The sequence below is a fragment of the Sceloporus occidentalis genome, unplaced genomic scaffold, assembly GCF_023333645.1.
Source record: "Sceloporus occidentalis isolate IW3139 unplaced genomic scaffold, rSceOcc1.0.p SCAF_2, whole genome shotgun sequence".
NCBI lineage: Eukaryota > Metazoa > Chordata > Lepidosauria > Squamata > Phrynosomatidae > Sceloporus > Sceloporus occidentalis.
Genome location: NW_028316982.1, coordinates 249,847,663 through 249,866,995, shown reverse-complemented (window position 1 = coordinate 249,866,995; position 19,333 = coordinate 249,847,663). Strand labels below are relative to the sequence as shown.

The following is a 19,333-nucleotide window of genomic DNA, read 5'->3' as shown; positions in this document are numbered from 1 at the left end:
GTCTTAAGGGGGAAAGTCTTTTCTTTCCTAATCTTTCAGTGTCATAACATGTGGCAGAGTTCACTGCTGTATTGTTATTTGACAGAATTTGCTCTGCTCATTTGGAGGTGTAACATCCTTGGCTGTTTGATTCCCTTCATGTACAAATCTGAGCAGCTAAACCACTTTCAGTTGCAACTTTTTTTTGTTTTAGATTAAACAGCCATATGCTTTAGAACTAAACAGTCTCAGTTGTTATATTAAATTTGTAGATGACTCGCTACCTTACAGAACTCAATTACCTCATATCCCCCAACAGCCCTTTCAGAATGGAACAGATGGATTAGTTCTACTGCAGCGTCATGTTTTCTTGAATTATGATTGGAATTTCTAAAGATAAAGTGTCACTTGCATGTTTTCTGTTTCTCCTCTCTGAAGATCTGCTCTTGATTGCTCTCTTCCTTAGCCTGCAGACTTTACGCAGCTGGGAACCCTTCTGGCTTGTGATGTGTAACTGAAACTCACAGCAGTGCAAGATTGGAGAAAATGGCCCTTATGTTTATTTTTTCTGAAATAGATCACCCTAAGTATAATTAAGCCTCCTTCCCACCCATTGACAGTTTGGCTGGCATATTTTTGCTCTCTTGTCTCCAGACTAAGGGCACATTGATGATAATAAAGTATACAGGCATAGGAAGTCATGTTGGACTATGCTAGTACTCCTGAGACATTCTGTATTATCTTCAAAACATCCCATATCTGAAACACACACTGTTTCCTGTTTATTCTTGATGCTAGTTAAACATGGTGGTGCTCCCTATTACCCTATAAGTCCAAAACACACCCTAGAAATGGGTCAAAACGCTAGCATAACAGACTACAAGAGGAGCAACAGGGACAGTAAATCCCAGATTTAATCTCCATTCAAATTTAACTAAGGAACACAAAACGTTGAACATCTTTTCTGACATGTTACTTTGCCAAGACAAATTCCACGCTATCACTCTAAGTGAAATGGCCCAGCAGAAATCCATGGATGTGATATCAAAAGAAAGACATTTAGGTCTGCATTCCAGAATTGGTTTGTGTTTAAAAATCCCATAGAACATTGTTCTTTTTACCTCAGTGTGTTAACAATGATTGCAGCACACAAGCAACAGATTACTTGGGCTCCCATGCTCTTTTTGGTTTTGAAAATTAAAATGTGAAGACACTCAAATCGACAATCAGCCCTCCATATCCATGAATTCTTTAACCACTGCTTGAAAGTATTAATTTATATAAATTCCCAAAAAGTAATCTTGATTTATGCCATTTTATATAAGAGGCACCATTTTACTATACCATTGTATTTAATAGGATTTGTACATCCATGGATTTTGGTATGCACAAGGAGTCCTGGAACCAAACCCCAGCAGATATTATTATTATTATTATTATTATTATTATTATTATTATTATTATTAACCTTTATTTATGAAGCACTGTAAATTTACACAGCGCTGTACATGCAATCTTTTTAGTTAGACGGTTCCCTGCCCTCGGGCTTACAATCTAAAAAGACATGACACAGAAGGAGAAGGGAGTGGTGGAGGGAGAGGGTAAGAGGTCCAGCAGTTCCTCTCTACCTCCGAGGCCTGGACCAAGGCAGATGGACTGGAGGGAGGGCTTGGCTTCAAAATGGAAGGTTAATCTTCATCCAGGGTCTACTGTATTTCCCTTGTTCAGTTTCAAAGAATGGAAGGGGAGCAAAAGAGGAAAAAAAAGTATTGTGACAGTTTTAAAATTAGACACATTTTTTCTTGTATAAACTTCTGTGGATTGCCTCCCACTTTATCACATGTATTCAGTTGGTTTAGTCATCATGACACCACAAGACTGCCTTATTTTTTCTGGTTCACTTTTTGTTGGAAAAAAAATTTGCTTCTACATTTTATATTGTCTGGAACAGAAAAACACCCCAGTGGGAAAACCCAATAAATTTATGATGGATCTCTTATCCAGGCTGGCTTAGCAGTTTCAACCCTTAGGCTCCTGGTACCCTTAAATGCACCCTTGGATTTGGTACTTGGGTCTTATGGTGTCTATTATTATGGACAAGTGGATGTGTTGATTAATAAATTCCTTGTGGTAAACTGTGACCAGTTTTCTCTTTCAGTTCTTACATATAATCAGTCAGACACAGCTGTAGAAAATTAAAACTGTAAATATTTATTCTATAAAAAATAAGTTAGGTTGTAAACCGCCTGGACTCCCAGTGATTGGGCGGTATATATATAAATAATAATAATAATAATTATTATTATTATTATTAAACATGAACTCACTGAACTTCTCTCATATTTCCAGCTCCCCAAGCCCTATTCAAATCTTATCATTTACCTGCCTCCTAGTTGGTCTTCACTCTATTTCTGACTATTCCAATTGATTCTGAGGGCTTGTCTATGTTGCCTATATATCCCCAGTTCCCCTCTGGGTTGGCTGTGTTCAGTGCCAAAATATCAAATTGGGTTTTGGGCTGTTTACACAATGCCTGGACCCAATTTGGCATGGGCTTCCATCCCTTGTCCTCCATTAAAAGGATTTACTTTTTGCTCTGGGTTTCCCATAAAATCCAGAAAAACATACAGTGACAGCCAGCTGCCTTCCCACATGTTCCATGTGAGCAAGGTGCCGCATTCTGACCTCAGCAACTTGTGCATGCAGCAGTGGGGGGCAGTAGCCTGTTTGCAGGGACCACGTGGGAAAGCAGGTGTCTGTTGTTGCCGCATTTTGCTGCAGCAGATAAAGTGAGGGTTTTTTTCGTGGAATTTGGGGTCAGAATATTCTGGGGGCAGCTTGGAATATTCTGACAAATGTAGAGAAGTCAAATGTCTCTGAAAGGCAATTTGTCCATCACTACTGTTGATCATATCAACGGCCATTACATGAAGTCAGATCATTGATCCTTCTAGTCTGACAGTGCTTATCTTTTTTACAGAAAAAAAAGAGATAAAAGAGTAGACATTTCACCATTGCTTCTCATTTCTGTACATCTCTATTATCTTGTTGCCCTTTGTGTGTATCATCTCAGTGAATTGAAATAGCTTGCAGCCTGACACCTTTACTTGAGGTAAAGACTTTCTTTGATCAGAACTGCATCCAGTCATTGTTGGAAATGGCTAAAAATAAATTTGTAAAGCTCCCAATTTTGCCATAATTTGATATAGTTAACACTACACAATCTAAAAATAAGAATCTGCGTTGAGCATCATTTTTGTCAAGTGATACGTATGAGTAACACATTTTTATAAGCTTATAATTACTGTAATTACTGTAACACCCGCTTTTGCTAGACAGGAGCAAAGTGTAGCCCTTAGAGCCACATGCAGCTTCCTTCAGATTCCTCAAAGATCCCTTTTTCTGCCCCTCCCCACCACAGAAGTTTGAATTGTTTCTCTTAGACACTTTATTTGCAGAGCATCCATGTGTTATTTAATATCCAATACATAAATATATAATCCAAAACAAGCAGTGGAATTTCTGCCATATCTGGTTTTGCTTTGCTTTGCCCCCCATTTGGGGGTGCATTTTCAACAATCTGTGTACAGCCCCAAGTGGGTCTCAGGGCCAGAAATTTGAACCTATCACATTTACCCACCCCTGCCCTAAAATAATAATGATAAATTTGATAAAAGTCCAATTGCGCCTCCTGAACATTTAAGGTCTGAGTAACTTAACTTTTGTTCGGGAAAGCAGCCAATGGAACTTCTAATAAAGGAAGTCCAGTATCACAGTACCAATCCAATGTCCAATAGAGTAGAGTCAGAGGCAAGCCAAGGGTCCAGGATTCCAGAGAGCAGATCACCAAGTCGGGTCCAGGGTTCCAGGTCAATCCGTAATTCAGGAGGCAAGGTTTCGGGCAACAAAGTCCAAGGGAGTCAGAGTAAGACACTTTTGCCAGGGAATGGAGATAAGATCTGACAAAGAAGCTCGGTGTCTCACAGCTGTTTATATTAGCCCAGTTCCTAATCACAGCTGTTTAGTGATTGCTGAGTGTTTCTCATATAGCCTCTTGGATCAATGGAGGCATGCCCTTTCTGTCCTTCTCTCAGGCTGAAGGTAGGTATGACTTCGTTTTGCTCCTCTATGTCTCCCAAGTCTGGAATCTCTGTTGGGGGGAGGATGGGCTGCTGAGTGACAGGCTCTGCTGGAGCTGGCAGAACAGAGCTAGAGCCTGGCTCCACTGACTCTGCTGGAGCTGGCATCACAAACTAGGACCTGGTTCAGGCTTCTCCGCCAAGTCCTCAGCCTGGCTCGACATGACAACTTTAAATGCATTTTCACCACACAGACCGTCAAGCATCTCTTCCTTCTTTTTGCCCCATTTCTGAGAAAGCCTTTTCTTGGTTATTAAAAAAACACACCAGAGGACAACATTGAATTCAGAGCAAAATTGTGTCACATAAAGCAGAGGTCAACAAAGCATGGACCATATGCTGTGTGGTGCCTCATGCTTTTTGCTCCACCAAACCTCCAAGGATCATCTTGCAGTTAGCTAACATAATTTAGCAGCAGCCCACACTTAGTAGTCTCTGAATATCTTTTGAGTAGCTCTCCAAACCTCTGAGCTAACATTGTAAATAGAAAGAAAGAGAACAGCTTCAACAACCTCTCACGTACCACCAAAGCCCCCATGTCTTTGCCAATGGCAAATCCCAGCATGCATCTATTGCTGGGTATAGCTGACTGCTTCCTGCGTGCCTGGCACTTTGAGCCAGTTTCTGTGGAAGGAGGGAAGACTGATATAATGGAAACCATATCCTATGAGGAGTGGCTCATGGAGCTGGGCATGTTTAGTCTAGAGAAGAGAAGGTTAAGGGGTGACATGATTACTATGTTTAAATATCTGAAGGGGTATCATCTTGAGGATGGAGCAAGCTTGTTTTCTACTGCTCCAGAGACTAGGACGCAGAGCAGTGAATTCAAGCTACAGGAAAAGAGATTCCACCTAAACATATGGAAGAACCTGCTGACAGTAAGAGCTGTTCAACAATGGAATATGCTGCATCTGAATGTAATGGAATGTCCTTCTTTGGGGGTTTTCAAACAAAGGCTGGATGGCCAACTGTCAGGAGTGCTTTGATTGTACACGTCAGGGTGTTGGACTGGATGGCCCTTTGGTCTCTTCCAATTCTATGTTTCCATGAAAATTGCATGAATTGAGATTTGGCTTGGAAGACTCAGAACTAAGTTATTTAGTAGCTAACTTTATGCCTCAAAGCCAGCTGCTGGCATAGTTGCAGCAGTTTCATTAGCAGCTAAATTACATTTCAGAGGTAAATGTAAAACACATGCATGTTAGTACTAGACTTAGCCTCACTTAAAATATATTTATCTAATGGCTGTTTTATTCCTATGTATCTGGAGGGCACAAGATTGCAGAAGGTTATTGTAAGGTAATGTTTTCTAAATAAGGTAGACATATAATTCGCATTCATGTTATGCTCTTTGCATTAATGATCATCATTGACCTTGGGGTCTTTCGTTAGGGATGCTTGAGGAATTTAGTCTTTGCCAGTTGCTTTACTGAATTACCTGATGCATAACTCGCAGTCTTGTTGTCCTCTGCATTTTAAATTTCCTGATGTGTACCACACAGTTCTTTGCAGCATAAATATATCTAAACAACTGTCTTTGAGAGAAAAACATGTCTTTACATATGCTTTGTTTTAAAAAAGGAACTGCAAATTAGTGCAGAATACAACAAATTAAAGGTAAAACATATTAAATAGTCACAGAACTCTAATAGATTTACCCATTTTTATTTTTTTCAGAGAGGCAGGCTGCTGAATTTTGTGGTGAACACATATTTTCAAGTGTAGTTTCTTCTGTGCCTCTTCCTTTTCTAGCACTCAATGATGCTTCCTAAATCAGAATGGTTGGGGGAAGTATAATTTCAAATCATATTTAGATTCTGAGACAGGAGAGCCTTTTCTGCCATCTGCAAGGGAGAAGAAGACTGTCGTGTATCTAATGTAGTCATGAAGTTGAGTACTGCCTGAAGAAAAAAACAAAGAGCTTCAAGCTTGACTTGGGCTTTTGCATCCTTTCGTGGTTGCTAAAATGAGTACCCAGTTTGTTGGGGAAGTTAGCTTACAGTTGTAAACCGCTTAGGGACTGCTTAGGCGGTATGATGCGGTATATAAATGAAGCTGCTATTCAGATGTAATGTTCAAGTGTCATGTTTTTATGTGCCTTCTTCAGGATAATACAGTTGTCCCTCCATATTTGCTAGGGTTAGGGGAATAAGACCCCCATGAATATGGAAAAACCACAAATAACAAAAACACTGTTTTTACCTGACAGGACACCTCTCTAGGAATCTCTAGGTCCTCCAGTGCAACTCTGTGGTCAATGTCCAACATACACTGACCATAGAGTGGCACTGGAGTAGCTACAAATGGTCTTTCAGTGCAACTTTTAGTTAAGGTTGACCACAGAGTTGCACTGGAGGACCTAGACAGTCTTAGAGAGAACATATTAATGAAATCCGTGAATAATCAAATCCACAAATATCAAAGCCGCAGATATGGAGGGATGACTGTAGTGTCAACGATGTGTATTTTGGCTTTTGGCTTTGCCAAACAAAGCACACCTTGCCCCACAAATGCATGCATTTGTGAGATTTGCAGTTTATTTTGTACACAAGAAGCCATACATACATAACATCAAAGCACTCTCAATAGATGGCAATCCAGCCTCTGTTTAAAAACCTCCAAAGAAGTAGACTCCACTACACCCAGAGGCAGTGTATTCCACCATTGAACAGCTCTTACCAGCAGGAAGTGCTTCTAAATGTTTAGGTTGTCTCTCTTTTCCTGTAGTTTGAACTAAATCTATTCATTATGGGGGGAAAGTACAGATTTCTATGGTGGGGGGTAGTCTTGCAAGAAGATACAAAGGATAGGTAGGAATATAGGTGAATTGGGAAAAATTACAACAAATGCAAGACTTGAATGTTTATGACACCCCTAAGGACATCCTTAAGAGCCAACATGGTACAGTAGTTTGGGTGTTAGACTGTTGGCTGAAATAAAGGTGTGTTTTTGTTGTATTAAAAAAATGACTAGGTCTCTGAAGACCAGATTTGGAATTTCCAAACAGCCATGGAAACCCACTTGGTGACTGTGGTCAAGTCACACTTGCCAAGAAAATCCCATGAGAAGTTTTCCTTACGATCACCATAAATTAGGATTGACTTGAAGGCACACAACATCAACAACAAAAGAGCATCCTATGCCATACATTTCCCAATCCATGAATTAGAATTTTCAGTTGTAATTTGTACTTTAGTATGGCTCAAATAAATAACCTGTTATTTCAGCTGGTTTTAGAGAACAGATTATACTGAGCCATACCATAAGTCCATTTAGTTTAGTATTATCTGCATTGATTGGCAACAGCTTTTCACAGTTTTATACAGCATTTTTTCCCAGCCAAAGCTGACATGGCTGAAGACTGATACAGGGTCTTCCCACATATAAAGTGCATGTTGTGTCACTGAGCTGTGGCCCACTGTTTTCCCTCTTTGGCGGGATACAGACGGGCAGGGGAAGACGTCTTGGAGGTGTATTCTGCTGAATACGGAGCCTCCAGAACGCCCACCCTGGGGGCGTGGCTCAGGTGATGGGGCTTCCACATGGGGGGCAGTGAAGACGCCTCAGCTGGGGCCGTTTCTGACCCGCAGTTTCCAAACCGCCGCCTCGGAGGACGCTGCAAAGAGAGAGGCAGCTTCCTCATGGGCGGCCAAAAACGGGGCTTTTTTTTTCTTTTGCCGGCTGGCGGATGCGCAGCTGTGCAGCTGTGGTGCTCAGCAGCGGCGGCAGAAAGCTTATGTGCACATTTAAAGCGCCCAAGCCCCTTTAAAACTTTTTCCCTCGCCCTGCCCAAGAACAATAGTGGTCTCCTGCCAGCTGGTGATCAGCTGGTGTTGGCATCCTTGTCCGCTTGCACGTTGCCAATGTCACCAGCATCATGGATGCCTCCTCTCCTTTGGTCCCCGCGCTCTTGCTGAATCTGCAATGCACAGCCACAGCTGTCGCCGCTGCCACCACTGTCCCCCTGCCATCCCCCATCACCTCCCTTGTACATATGTAAATATTTAAAGTTTTAGGGGTTTTTATTGTTAGGTGAAAATGGCACAGGAATGTGTGTAGGGGTTCACTTTAAATTCCAAACTTTCCCCGATTCTAGCAGCGCATGCGTACATGTTGCTCTAGGGTTAGGGTTAGGGTTAGGGTTACGAGTCTTAAAATGCGCTGCAGCTGTGCTGCAGCTTCCACACCTGCATGGCAGCTGACGCTGCAATTAAAGCCTGATTGCAAACTGCGCATGTTCCAGGACCCCGACTCATTATGTGATGCAGCAGACACAGAGCTTTTAAATGGGCAACTTAAATTAGCAGCGTAACAATTCTGGCGTACCGGTGCAGCAGCTTACAGACAGAGCTGCGCAGCTGCACATCATACAGAAAAGAAGTGGGAAAAAGCAGCACCTTTTTAATGCCGCTTCTTCCCGCTTGGGGCGTGCGGGCGGCGTGTTCATGGCGGCATTCAGGTAAGGGCCGTCTGAAGGCTCTACCTTCATGACGTCATGAACACACCCCTTTTTGCCCGTCTGTATCCCGCCTTAGTTTGATCTCATGTGACCAAAGCTGGTTGGGATGTATTTAATTATGGTAAATAGAATTTGTAAGTATTTTTGAAATTCTAGACATATGAGACAGATATTCCTGCAGAGTTTTGATCAAACATCAGTATGTGTGCTGATGCTGTTGATTTTTCAGAATGCTGCTGATAATTTTTCAGAGTGCGGAAATGTTATAGGGTTTTGTAGGGGGTTTTGGCTGCCTAAAACTGGTTTGGCCTAATTGCATGGCCAGCCTGCTGTGTTAATTAACTGAAATGGCAAATATATATACTTATTATTAGAAATGTAGGAGAAAGGGTTTCCAACATGCTTAGGAAAATATGCTGCATTGTATTTTTGTACACGCTGGAGAGACAGTTTGCAGTTTCATTTATTAGATTTTCCTTTTCCAAGTACCCATCATTTTTTAGCACATTGCTAATTGCATTTGACTGTCGGTCTTTCTGGTGAATTAAATTTTGAATGTCAAAGAATTAAAAAGATTAATGCTGCCTGTGGAAGTGTTAACAATTGTTATGTGTTCCTCTCCCCATTAGGAATATGAGGAAATATCAAAATATTTCAAATTTCCTGACAGGGTATGCCTTTATATGACTAAGTAGTAAATTTGATTGAAGATTATTATCCACGTACAGGAGATCAAGAGACAAATACAGTGTTTCACTAACGGTATTCCCTTTAACATCCATCTTTTCTAGTGATTTATCGGGTAAACCCAGTTTACGTATTTAGAAATAAATAATAAAAAAGTTTCCTTGTTTTTGAGCAAAATGTGCGGCTTTTCATTTTTGCATGTTTTCCCTGTAAAGAAAGATCAGAGATTGAAAGTAACAAGATACAAGCAACATACCATAGTTGACTGAAATGAAGTAGCAGCCTTGGATCCCATTTAGGAGGAAGGCAGGCTATACTGAATATACTCATGTAGAAGTAAAAAAAAAATTGACCCTAAAAACCTGAGTTAACTTAGCAATGGGTCAATGTAAGTACTGTGCTTTAACTCTTATTAACAAAAAGGGAACCATCCTCTGGTGAAAGGCAAAAGTGTAATCTGTCTTGGAAGCACTGACACCCACCAACCCCCAGTGTCTCGTCCATCAAGCTTTCAGTGTGAGCACAGACCGTTATGGAATTTTGTAAGTTCTTTGATATCATTCTCTTTTTATTCATCCTTTAGATTTGTACATGATCTCGACTTATAGTTGAGTATATAAGGTTAGTGAAATAAATAAATAAAATTTTAGGTTAGGTTAGTTTATCTTATCTTATTTTAGCTTAGCTTAGTTTAGGGGCCCTTTCACACCACACAGTTATAGCTCTATCATTCTACTTTAACTGCCATAGCAACATCCTCTGGAATCCTGGGATGATATCCCTGGGAGTAGTATTTCAAATGATCAGCTATAGAGCTCTCGCACCTCACCAAACTACAGACCCACGATTCCACAGGACTTTGCCAAAGCAGTTAAAGTGGAACCATTATAAAACCCTATGTTAAGGCAGTATATCTGCTAAAGTAAATCAAGAACGTTTACTCAGGTATGACAGCAAGATCACATGAAAGGTAGGAAATAAAAGAGAAACACTGGATGTTAATATTATAATATATCACTGTATGCCAACATTGATAATGATAACTGAGACAACTTTGCAGTCTGTTACCGACATCATTAGAAATTTACAACAGATCTGCTGTGGAGATGACAGCCTTGATTATAATAGATTTAGTATGACCTGCCAGTAGGTTACAAATAATGTCAAGAAACACAGGAATGGGCTTTTCTTTCAAATGATCTCTCAAGAAACAAATCCTGGGGGCACTGTGTAATGGACAGAGTACTAAATACATAACCGCTGTATACAGGCAATCCATAAGTCACTAATAATGGTAGCAAGGAACCTATCTTCCAGAACACCTTAAAGCAGCAGAGTAGTTTAGGGGGTGTCAGACATCATGTTTTCCAAAAGAAGATGGCTAGCAGAATTGGGAAGAGTAATTGAGAGGTTGCCAGTGCTTCCTCCAATGTCTCCTTGCCTAAGACAGTTACCTCATTCTGCCTAATGATAGGCTGGCATAAAGACAGGTTACAGTGGGAGATGTGAATGCTATATATTATTCTTGTTAGCTGCCCTCATCTACCCTGTGGATGAGAAATCTCCAAGCTCCCCTATCCTCCACTGCTCCGCTCCACTGCTCTGCTTAGGTCTTGTAGATTCGGGCCTGTGACCTCCCTGGTTGAGTCTCTCCATCTGGCGTATGGTTTTCCTGCCTTTCTGCTGCCTTCTACCTTTTCTAGCACTGTTGTCTTTTCCAGTGATTCGTGCCTTCTCGTTATGTGGCCAAAGTACCATAGCCTCAATTTAATCATCTTGGCTTCCTGGGAGATTTCAGGCTTGATCTGTTCAAGGACCCACTTGTTTGCCTTTTTGGCTATTCATGGTATCTTGCTCCCCTTTTGAGAAAGCCCTGGTGTAGGCCACCCATTGAGCTTTTCGGCTGAACAAGGGTATGAATCATGGTCTCTGTGTTCCTAGTCTGCCTTTATAATTGTTATACCACAGTCATAAAAACTGAGCTGTTATGATTGGAGGATGCTAGTCTGCTTTTAGTATGCCACTTTTTAAAAGATATAATAGACCATCTTGTTGGTATAATACACCACCCTAAAGGTCTAAAAATAAAATAAAGATAAAGCAATTAGCTAGGGTATTTTGAGTTATAAAGCTTCATTCATATTAAAATCCAAATGCTGGTAGCTAGCCAGATAGTGTTGGCTACTCTCTTTGATGACTGCATCATGATTTTTACTATCCAGCAAAAACCAAGACAATCTGTCTAATTACAAATGTTGCTGCTAATAAAAACTATTCAAAATGTGCTGTGTTTGGCTTTAAGATTTTGATGTTCATGAGGAAAGCTGTTTAATCTGAAATCAGCTTTTGCTGGGCCACTGTGGTTGTGTTGCAGCATTTTATTTGCATGTTACTGGCAGTCAGGTGTAAAGAAATGGAGAGTAATACTTATCTTTATACAGATACAACTCTTCCTTGCTACATCAAACTAGCTAATACTAGCTTATTGAAGCTATGTATATGAAATGCATATTTTACTAAGCTCCAGCTTCTTAAAATTTGGAAACTGACCCAACAATGGTCAGGCAAAAGGATATTGAAATTAGAAGAAGTTAATTTGGCCATTTGCACTAGTCTCCAGTTCACATCTGGAACCTTTTCCATCTTCAAAATAAGGTTGGGACACCTCTGGCCTTGGATCTGAATCCTCATCAGCACAGTAGAATCCTAGTTTATCTCTTTGGGATTTCCCAGATAATCACACACTGTTCCCATTTATTGTTGTGTGCCTTCAAGATGTTTCCGACTTACGGTGAACTTATCACAAGGTTTTCTTGGTAAAATTTGTTCAGAGAGGTTTTGCCTTTGCCTTCTTCCTCTGAGGCTTGCCTAAGGCCACCCAGTGAGTTTCCATGACTGAGCAAAGATTGGAACCCTAGTCTCCAGAGTCATAGTCCCTCTACACCTTGTTTAGTGGTTTCTCAGCTTGTGTAGGATGTATCCTAAAGCTGAAATTCCCCTCCTAAGGCTTAGTAGAAGCTTTAAACTATGAGGCCAATCTGAAGTTTATTTAGGGGCCTAATGCTATCACTTGCTGTGGAGGGATGCAAGAACTCATCAGCTAAAGGGTTGTGATGAAATCTTGTTACCTGATGCCTTGATGTACCAATGATGTACTACAGTAGAGCTTATCCTATAGTAGTGATGTGTGTCATTTTATGATATTAAACAAGAAGATCTGGAACTACATCCATTTCCAGTTCTGAGCACCCAAACTTGTTTTAAAACCCTAGGTGGCATATGGCCAGGTTAGCTGAAAGACTGTCAGTACATATCTGGACAGCCAGCATCACGCTACTTATGGAATGCCTTTCCTTAAGAGACCATGTTGTAGGCTTTTGGGTGCCAGGTGAAGACCCTTTCATTTTTCTTCTGGCTTCTTTAGTCTTTCAATTTTAAGGAGATGATAATGTTTTTTAAATCCTTGCAGAAATAATCCAGTTTGACACCACTTTAACTGACATGGCTCAGTGCTGTAGAATTCTGGAAACTGTAGTTTATTGTGGTACCAGAACTCTCAGACAGAAGGCTAAATGTCTCACAAAATTACAATTCCCAGAATTCCACAGCATTAAGTCATGGCAATTAAAGTGATGTCAAACTGGATTATTTCTGCAATGTGGACAGCCCCGTTGTCGCTTCCTTTTGGATTCACTTTGTTTTTTCTCCATGGATGTTTTCAATTTCTTTAGTGTCTACAATAATTTTTATTGTATTTTTATATATTATTATTATTTAATGTTTATTTTGTGAAACAGCTGAAGAACTTCAGTTCTTGGGTGATGTAGACATTTAGTCAATTAAAAAAAAAAGATAGAAACTATCAAACGGAGTTCACTCTCACATATAAATATTCTTTGAACTCCTGAGTCCACAAGTTACCGAAGAGCTTCATGGATCCAAAAGAGCTGTGACATGGGATGTAAGCGTAGTCACCTAAAGCACTATACACAAGACAGAAAAGCATTCAGCAGTAATTGAGGGAAATCAGCTGAATCTGTGACAGGCTCTTTCACATACTAATTTTCCATGTAATTGGGACCTTGAGAGCAGCCCTTTTGTTGCATTTGTCCTCAGTGTCTGCAAGCAGGAAGCAATTATTTCTGAAACAGTTTTCTCTGAGATGCATTTTTGCATGTCTAAGCCCCAAGTGAGTCATAATTAATTAAATTTGGGGCTGAAGAGGTTCAATAAACTGACCAACTGCCTTGCTTATTTGGCAACTTGTCTTTCAATGATTTTTTGGTTCTTCAGGGGTGTATGTGTGTTATATTGTCATGTATAGTCTCTCGTCTTGGTCTGTCTGCATCTGTTTTCAGACTTGGTTTAGTGGTATATGAATTAGTGTTACACTTCTTCCTTCTTTCCAAGCCATCTTGTACCAAGAGTAAATCAAAACACCGTTTATTGGAAAAGGATGTTCTTGCTTTGGGGTTGAAGGTCACTAACAAAGGCATAATAGATCTACAGAAATAGATCTAGAGGAAGAAGCAGAGATTCCAGATGAGAGAAATGCTTCTAAATCAGAGATGGAGGCCTTATTTTCCATGGGATAATCAGTTGAGATGTATATGCAAGCATTGCACATAGTCAAACCCAGCAATTGGTAAGAGCAGAGACAAATTCTCTCCCTAACTTTGCTAATTCATTTCTTTTTTTCTCTGCCATCTTCTTCCCTTCTCTCTCTTGCACACACCCCAACCTCTCCCTCACCAGCTATCTATTTCTCCCCCAAAATCAGGTGGATGACTGGAAGAGGAGTAGATTGCTCTTGCCAGAGGAATGATCTGATGTATTGTGGGGGCTTTTGAAATTAAGCTAAGGGCCCTAGCACCACAGGTGGCCCACTCCTCATCTAAAGACACCCCAAGGTTAACTGTGGGAATCAATAGATCAACTGAGAGATGGAAAATGTATCTCCCAATTTGACCATATGTGTACCTGCTTTTTAAAAATTGGTTATTTAATTATAGTTACAAAAGGAAAAAAGAGAAGAAAAAGCAAAATAAAAAAGGAAAATGGAAGCACATAGGATATGAACGTGAGGTAAGGATATACATTAATATCAGCTGAAATAAATAATATTCAGATAATACAATTTCTTGAAGTTGGAATACATAAAGCATACATTCATATGTAGTTAAAGCAGTAAGATCTTTTGACTACTGAACACTAGATGGTGAATGTTTTTTCTTTCCAGTCCTGGAGTATAAGTATGTTAGCAACAATAAACATATTTACCCACAGTTAGATTCCATTGTGTGCATCACAGTAACTTAATATAGCATTTAATTCACAGTAGCTTGTTATGGCACAAATTAGGCTGTGTGTCAACATAAGGGTTTTATTTTCATGCTAAAGAAATAATAATGTAATCTGCCAGTTGTTACAAACAGAATTGGTAGTAACAGTTGCTTGAGCATTACATTTAAATGGCCTACCATCTGATTGCGGAATCTTGTATTTCAATACGATTAAAGCAGAATGGTAAGAAGCAGGAACACAGTCTTGCTTGAGGGTAACCTTGGCTGCTTTCCCAGAAACTATATCTGATAAAATCCTAGAGTGACCTTTTAACTCCCTTGCAATTTTATAAAGTTGCACCATTCCAAGTACAAATGTTAAAACCTCAAACCATAATTACCTACACAAATGTTATTTGCCCACTGGTGTGACGGGTCTGTATAATGCAGAAATTTTTGCCCAGTTGTTTGGCAAGTGTGTCCATGGGGAAAGATTTGATCATAGGCATCCACTGCACTTAACTGCAGAAAATAAATAGTATCTGGCTTTCATTTTGTGTAATTTGTAATTGGGAAGGAGTGTCATCTTAGGGGACTTAGAATCCCAAACAGGCTCTAGTGATGGGTGAACGTACTTCACTTTCTTCACCCTTGTGTAACAGACCAGAGGAGAGAGCTTTGACTGGAGTGCCCTATTTTTCATTCCAGTGCCACCATAGTAGGTTGAAAGATGGTGGTATTACAGCTACCAGGCTCATAAGGATTAGGGGACACAGAGATCTGGTCCAGATTGTCTGAAAAGCTGTATACTGTATCCCTATATAAGCCAGCACAGGTGTTAAGATCGGCAAGGGAAGTCTTTCTTTCAGTCCCATAACCTTCACTGGTATGTTTGGTGAGGACACAGGATAGGTTTTAATAACATTGGCATTTAATTATTTTAAAATCTTCTGTAGAATAAGATTTAATGTAATCTTGTTTTATATTTCTGTAAGCTACCTTGGATCCCATCCTGAGAGAAAAACAGGGTATAACTTCAACAAACAAACAAACAAATATGATAAAATGCCAAATGCCAAGCTTGTAGAATGTGGGCTAGACGAGGCAACTGTTACATGGATTTGTAATTGGTTGACTGGCCGAACCCAAAGGGTGCTCAACAATGGCTCCTTTTCATCCTGGAGAGAAGTGACCAGTGGGGTCCCACATGGTTCTGTCCTGGGCCCAGTGTTATTCAACATCTTTATCAATGACTTGGATGAAAGAATTGGGGGCACACTTATCAAATTTGCAGATGACAGCAAATTAGGATGGGTAGCTAATACCGCAGAGGACAGGATCAAAATTCAAAGGGACCTGAACAGACTAGAAAACTGGGCCAAAGCTAACAAAATGAAATTCAACACAGACAAATGCAAGGTACTACACTTAGGGCGGAAAAATAAAATGCACAGATATAGGATGGGAGAAACCTGGCTGAATGAAACTATGTGTGAAAGGGATCTAGGAGTCCAAGTAGACCACAAGTTGAACATGAGTCAACAGTGCGATGCGGCAGCTAACAAGGCCAATGTGATTTTAGGCTGCGTCAATAGAAGAATAGTATCTAGATCAAGGGAAGGAATGGTGCCACTCTATTCTGCTTTGGTCAGGCCCCATCTGGAATATTGTGTCCAGTTCTGGGCACCACAATTCAAGAAGGATGTTGACAAACTGGAGCGTGTCCAAAGGAGGGCAACTAAAATGGTGAAGGGTCTGGAAACCATGCCCTATGAGGAACGCCTTAGGGAGCTGGGAATGTTTAGCCTGGAGAAGAGAAGATTAAGAGGTGATATGATAGCCCTGTTTAAGTATTTGAAGGGATGTCATATTGAGGAGGGAGCAAGTTTGTTTTCTGCTGCTCCAGAGACTAGGATGCGGAACAATGGATGCAAACTGCAGGAAAAGAGATTCCAGCTCAACATTAGTAGGAACTTCCTGACAGTAAGGACTGTTCGACAGTGGAACATACTCCCTCGGAGTGTAGTGGAGCCTCCTTCTTTGGAGGTCTTTAAGCAGAGGCTGGATGGCCATCTGTCAGGGATGCTTTGATTTAGATTTCCTGCATGGCAGGGGATTGGACTGGATGGCCCTTGTGGTCTCTTCCAAGTCTATGATTCTAAATGATATAATGCTGTGATAAAGCATTAAACCAAATTATGATTTAGCAAAAGGGTGTGCAACTGCATTTGGTCTGGGAATGAATTTTCTCCACTGGATTTCTCCAGGGCCAATTAGACTCTTTAAAAATGGCAAAAAATGGAGGGAAGTCTACTTCTGGTTTTAAACAACTGATTTTTTGTTTGTTTGTTTTTAGAAAAATGTTAAGCAGTGCTAGTTATTTAAAGGTTGAATTAATATTCTTGGAGTAGAGAGCAATTCACCTTTGTTTGGGGGATGGCCTAAGGATTGTGGGTGGATTTAGGAGTGCAAAAACAGTCTTGGGGACTTTACGCTCCTTGGTTTAGTGTTATCTGCACAAGTTTCAGGCTCTTGCACCAGTTTTTCATATCCTTCAGTGCATCTTTGTGGAGGACATCCTAGAGCAATAGTTCTTAACCTGTGGTCTATGGACCCTCAGGGGGCTGTAGTGTCCTCACAGGGTGAAAACTTGAAGGCTGCTCAACCCACCTTCTTTCTGGAGCAAAGTGGCAACGTGACAGAATCCAAGGCATAGCCTGGCTGGCTGACTGGCTGGCTGGCTAGACATGCACCTTGCACTTCAAATCTATCCCAGTTTCAGACTTGCAGGAAGATGCAAGAGAGAAGTCTTTTGTATCCCTGCAGCATCCAAAGGAAGGTTTAACAGATGGTGTAATAGTTAAATGCTACAATGATCAGGTGTTGTTGGGCTTTAAACGTTGAGTTAAATCTTGGGTGTCTGCAGTAACAAAATATTTTTAAAAGGGGGCCGGGTCCCTGGTAAAGAAAAGGTTAAGAACCACTGCAGTAGAGCAGATTTCAGGAGATAGAATGCATGGAAAGGAAAGTTGCCTGGAGCTGAGCTCCTGTGATCTGAACTCCATTTAGGGGATTTTCTCACCAGTGGGAAGAAATTGTGGCTCCTGACTATAATTTGACAATGAAGTATAATTGTAAATCAGAACTCTTGAATATGAACATAGAATGTGCTTCTAATATTTATCTTCTCACTGAAAATCAAGCATTTACAAGGAAGAAATGTTTTTAAATCTTTTTCCCAATTATTCTTTTCAGTTTTGTTTATATAATTATCAGTACAACTAAAGAAACAACTCAGCAGCAAAGGTGGCACATCCAGTTGACAAAACAAATGCATGTCTTAATTATTGCTGTCCTAATAGAAAGAATCCAAGTGAGGTGAATCATGAAATAATAATGACTTAAAAACAATAAAGTAACACATGTTCTGGCAAAATAACTTAATTCAATTACCCACACATAAGTGATTTAGATCAAAGCTAGTTATACTGTTGTGTAAAAATACCACCGATATTCTGCAGTGTTTAATAATTTTATACAATGCAGATACTCATGCCATTCTACTTCAACGCATTTAGTAAAATACTATTGCCATTCTGAGACATCTCCACTAAGAGCTCATCTCTGTTTTAATTCTGAGTATCAGGATTCCCAAAATAAGGGAAGTTGCATCAGGGATGATTTCCCCCTTGTGTTGCTTGTTTCTTATTTTCAAAGTCAGTGACAATTAATATTAATTTAATTAAAAAGGAGGTACAGTGGTCCTTCCACATTTGCTGGGATTAGGAGTGAAGGATCTCCCTGAATATGGAAAACTGCAAACTTGAGAGAACACCTCTTTAGGAATCTCCAGGTCCTCCAGTGCAACTCTGTGGTCAATGTCTGCCAGATGTTTATCATAGAACATTGCTGGAGAACCTACAGATGGCTAGAGAACTGTTTTCTCCAGGAACTTCTAGGTTCTCCAGCATAACTCTATGTTCAATTTCTGGCAGAGTTGTACTGGAGGACCTAGAGAGAACATATTAATTGGAACTGCAAATAATCAAATCTGCAAAAGCCAAAGCAGCCAATGTGGAGGGCCAACTGTGCTGTTTTTTAATCTGTGAGCAAACGTTCTGGTTCTCTCTCCCACTCTCCTTCTCATACAACTGTTCCTTAAGAAATTAAGATGTGCCAGAAAACTTTCTTACTTACTGCATAAGCAGGTGGTTCAGGGAATGGCCACAAATGCTTTGTTGCCAACAAACTGATTTGGGCGTGCCATTGTATTAGCAATACATTTAGGTTCTGAAAATATTCTGGGTTGGATTCAGACTCAGACATACTTAGAACAGACCCATTAATATCACTGGCTATTCCATTGATTTCACTGGGTTTACTCTAACTATGTATCGCCACTTAGTTTTTATAGTGTTTATGGTATCATAGTATTAAGATTTAGTATAAAGTGCTTTGTTTCAAACTGCTGTCATAGCAAATTTGTAATTAACACTTGAGGTTTATTGTACCTCCTGTGTTCAGGATATGCTCTATCTGTACTAAGGAGCTGGGCTATCTTGTGAGCCACCTTGTGTCCCTTTTTGCGAGAAAGGTGATTAAATGGATCCTTTAGATGGTCCAGCTCTGTAATTCTACATAACAGATAAATTATTATAATGGGGAAAGGGTTCCAGTCAGTGGATGCTGGGCTGTTATCACAACAGTTGTGCCCCAAAGTTAGTGTTTGCAGTTTTCTCTATTGGCTTGAACACTCCTCTTCTAATTCTAAAGTTTCACACAGCATT

At 40.2% G+C, this 19,333-nt stretch overlaps 1 protein-coding gene across 5 annotated transcripts in view; it reads left to right on the top strand.

Annotated features, from left to right (window-relative positions):
• DDX10 (DEAD-box helicase 10) overlaps positions 1-19,333 on the top strand; it is a 230,579-nt gene that overhangs the window by 169,159 nt on the left and 42,087 nt on the right. The window contains exon 17 of one of the 5 annotated variants that reach the window (XM_089512695.1): positions 14,045-14,261. The exons of the other annotated variants lie outside the window; for them this stretch is intronic. Within the exon in view, the coding sequence (XP_089368821.1) occupies positions 14,045-14,089 (45 nt within the window). The 3' untranslated portion in view covers positions 14,090-14,261. Of the gene's footprint in view, positions 1-14,044; positions 14,262-19,333 lie in introns of those variants that run through there. 5 annotated transcript variants of the gene reach the window in all.